This window comes from Nicotiana attenuata, unplaced genomic scaffold, assembly GCF_001879085.1.
Source record: "Nicotiana attenuata strain UT unplaced genomic scaffold, NIATTr2, whole genome shotgun sequence".
NCBI lineage: Eukaryota > Viridiplantae > Streptophyta > Magnoliopsida > Solanales > Solanaceae > Nicotiana > Nicotiana attenuata.
Window position 1 is genome coordinate 55,515 of NW_017675139.1, and position 3,951 is coordinate 59,465.

The 3,951-nt window shown below is 40.9% G+C and overlaps 1 protein-coding gene across 1 annotated transcript; it reads right to left on the minus strand.

The window, feature by feature from the left end:
- Positions 1–273: 273 nt before the first annotated feature.
- Positions 274–3,662, minus strand: LOC109219720 (putative oxidoreductase TDA3). The gene is made up of 2 exons (XM_019384193.1): positions 2,175–3,662; positions 274–1,154 (listed from the first exon to the last, which is right to left on the minus strand). The coding sequence occupies exons 1-2, from the start codon at positions 3,058–3,060 to the stop codon at positions 778–780; spliced, it is 1,263 nt and encodes a 420-aa protein (XP_019239738.1). The 5' UTR covers positions 3,061–3,662; the 3' UTR covers positions 274–777.
- Positions 3,663–3,951: the final 289 nt, after the last annotated feature.

A 3,951-nucleotide genomic window follows, 5' to 3' on the forward strand; every position in this document is an offset into this window, starting at 1 on the left:
GAAGTGTTGTTTGTCGCTTCATTAATTACTAGACCACACTTATGTCTATTGTTCATGACATCCAAACTTGATCAAACTCAAGAAACAATATGAGTCTATTCTTCTGTCCTCTCGACTAATTAATCGTCAGCAAAAAGGTCTAGAGACTAACCGATCAGTAATTAGCATTTCAGATTCAGCAAATATTTGCCAGCAAAAGACAAAAAAAGCCCAACATTAGGGGGAAGGGGTTACTCAAGATTTCCCAACATAGGATAAAATTAGAAGAGAATCTGGATAACAAAAGTATTACTGCTCTAACCTTCTTGGCGGACTCAAAGTTCTGATTTCAAGTCCCCTAATTAAAATTTCTGCTTCTGTTACTCGGACTCTTCAAAAATGTTGTTGGGTGTCTGTCGGTCCTCCAAATTTAGTGCATTTTTGGAGGATCTGACACGGTGCGGCAGCACTTTTGGAGAGTCTCAGCAACACAGATAGAAATCATCTTACAAGATAACATTCTGATTAATAAATACATTCCAACTAATTGAGTACTCTGCTCGATAACACTGCATATTGGTTTTATGTCTAGACACCTTATTTCTTGGACAGACTCCACATTTAGTGTGCTGATAATGAAAATGTAACTGTGACCAGTTGTTTCCATACAAATTTGTGCTATGTTTAGAGCTAAAACAACAAACCTACAAGTTCTTCATTTCAACAATTACCCTTTTGCCTTTTGTGGTGATGAGTATATGAAGCCGTCTTGCCTCAGATGATTTGTATAAAATCATCTTACTTCTTCATAACACGAGCGAATCTTGCGGGGGTAAATTGGCTAAGATCAACTATGCTAGCTTGTCCATCCAGAACGAGTTCGGCCATAGCAGCACCTGTGGCCGGACCATTAAGAATTCCCCAACAGCTATGTCCGGTTGCCACGTAAACGTCCTTTAAACCAGGAACTTCCCCAATAATTGGCACATCATCTTCAGAGCAAGGTAGGATACACGCTTGTTCAGCCGTCACAGCTGCCTCCCCCTCCACCAAATGGCTTGATACACTAGCAGCCACTCTCTTAAGCGCGTTTATTGATTCTGGAACTGGAGTTACCTGCTCTGGATCATCTGGAACCTCTTCTCGAGCTGACATTCCACATATATAAACTTCCCCTGAAAGACATAAAAGTATAACACTAAAGTTCTCAACAAGAAATTCTATAAAATCCTCATTTTAGTGTATAATACAGAAAGGAATTAAGTTAAAGGGGAGATCTGTTTCATGCTTCTCAGCTATGTCATTGTATTTTGATTTTAACAACAGGTAGTTCACTGAAACCAGAACTATGGAATAGTTTCAAAGGTAATATTAGGTACATTTCTGGACAAAAATGATCCGGCCAAGAAAAGGGATCAACATTGGACCAATAAAATCTTCCTGTATTCGACAGGGAGTACATAGGTAATATATAGCATGCGACTATCTAGAGACAGTTATACACAAACCAAGGAATTAGCTCATCGTTATCTCTAATCACCAGAGAAGTTGATTTACCTTACTTTTTGGTACTCTAACCTTATCTATTACACGAGCATACAGACGGAAGCTTATACTACACTTCTTTACATAACAATGTGACATTTCGAGACAGGGAGCCTGGAATTCTAGCAAAATGGTTTGAGAAAATGCAAATTTGCACAGAGAGCACAGACACTTAACTATCAAGGGGATTCAATCATTTTTAAACATTTTAAAACAAAATTACTTTTTACCATACATCATTACTTCCAGCTAAAAAAATACAATTGAACCCCTTAAATATAAGCCACCATATTACAACACTTGAAAGCTTATTCAGTTCAATTGTTCATGCAAATGGCCCCTATGATGAATGGCAAATTTATGTTATTCCACATTTCAACAACAATTGACCCTTGTGGTCCGGCCTTTTCCCAACCCCATGCATAGCGGGAGCTTAGTGCGCCAGGCTGCCCAACAACAATTGCCAAATTTCAGTGGTGGTTTAGCTAATATACTGCTTTGTTGTTACAATAAATAATAGCTTGAGAGACTATTCTTTGTATGTATTACAAATAATTTATAACACACATCACGCTCATGCTATATATATATATATATATATAAAAATATATAGTATCTGATAATTGTTCCAACTATTAAAACTTAAGTACCTGTTGGACGAGGATAAACTTCCGGGTCCATGGGCTTCCCACCATGGGCCGGATAATAAGTAAGAAACAACGCATGTGGCGTGATCCTATTCGGCTCTTTAGGTTCGAGCACAATGCTATGGGCTTTAATTCCGTAAACCCCGAAAAGCGAGCCCAAAACAGAGAATCTCTTAGTCCAAGGCCCAAGTGCCAACACAACTGCATCTGCCACAATCTCTCTCCCATCTTCCAATACAATTCCCTTCGTTTTCCCCTCCGCCATTTCAACTCTCTCTGCTTTACCAATTACCAGCTCAACTCCATATTCCTCCATTGCTTTGGTTAATAGTTTTTTAGTAAAGAGCTGTGGATGGACTTGGGCCGTGCTATTAGTTGACCCAATAGTTCTTGGGCTTTTAGCTGGGCCGTTAACCCAAGACGGAAGCGGCCCAGTTCGGTTCGACGAAGAAGAAGATGATGATGATGATTCGGTGACTGAGATACTAAGGGTAGTGAGTGGACGATAGCCGTAGGAGTGGGGTCCATCAAGCTCTTCAGCGAGTGAGCGATGAAGATTGAAGCTGGCGCGTGCGAGTGAGGCGAGGGGACCGCCGTCGCACCAATCTAGGGCTAGGAAACCTCCGGCCTTGCCAGAGGCGGCGCAGGCGACAGAGGATTGCTCGATTAGGGTAACTGCAGCGCCTTTTTTTGATAGGAAGTAGGCGGTGCAGACTCCGATGACTCCACCGCCGCAGACCGCGACCTTTTTCGGTTGTGGAGTGTCCATTGACGGCGATTGTGACGATGACGATCGTATTAAGAAGAGTGTTTGGGTTTTTAGGTCACGGAATTTTATGTTCCTGGGGACTGAAATGGCTGGAAATGGAAGTGCAGGGGTTACTGACATTTCTTTAATTTAGTGTCGGAGAATTGTGAATTGCAATCTTACTCAGAAGAGGACACGTGGTGCTGTTGTTAGAGCTGTGCTTAAACGCGTTCATGAATATTGTTGTGAATGTAGAATCTATTTTTAGAAAAAGAGAGAAAACAGAAGCACTTTTTGGTAGCTAGTGTATGGGTCAAAATCTAATCATCAGATAGTTATCATTAAAGGGGACAGCAAGAGGTCGATCCAGCCATGGTCGTGCCCACGAGGCGCGATGACGACGAGAACCACGGTCACTGCCGAGATCAAGCCGTTAGAAAGCTCACATCGCAGGACAAGTGTAATGTTTGGGCAAGTAATGAATAACCCAATCATGAGAAAGCACACCGATCAAAGACCATTGGATAAAAGGGAAAATTGTTAGTATATATAGAGAGGCAGGAAACCATTACTGCTCTCTCGGGACCCAGATCTGGCTACAACATTTATAGTCATCGTTACGGAACCAACAAGGGGGGATTTCTCAGTTATCAACAGTTTTCTCTCTTCTCCTTCTGTGCTCTTACGATTATTGGGCAAACCCGTCATAGATGTAAGCCTATCATTTATATTTGATGTATAATAATCATCTTAAGAAATATTAAATCAGCTTGTTCTTCTCCAATTTTTGTACTCAACATGTTTTGATCTAGAGTTAATTATGTTTGGCTATGATTTACCTTCTACCTTTCTATTAATTAGTTTAACTAAAGGGTTTAACAGTTTTTTGGTTAAACAATTTGGCGCCGTCTGTGGGGTTTTTTTAGCCAAATTCTTTAGTTTCCTTTAGATCTAGAACCAGCTAGGTATTACTTCCGGGCTATCGCAACCTCACTGTCTCGGTGACAACGCCAACCTAAAACGAGTGGTAGA

What these genes read in the sequence shown, in the direction of transcription:
- LOC109219720 (XM_019384193.1), bottom strand. Translation starts at nt 3,060, where the DNA reads ATGTCAGTAACCCCTGCACTTCCATTTCCAGCCATTTCAGTCCCCAGG. An exon ending in AGTTTATCCTCGTCCAACAG is followed by an intron (nt 1,155 to 2,174) that starts GTACTTAAGTTT and finishes TATGTCTTTCAG; the next exon opens with GGGAAGTTTATATATGTGGA.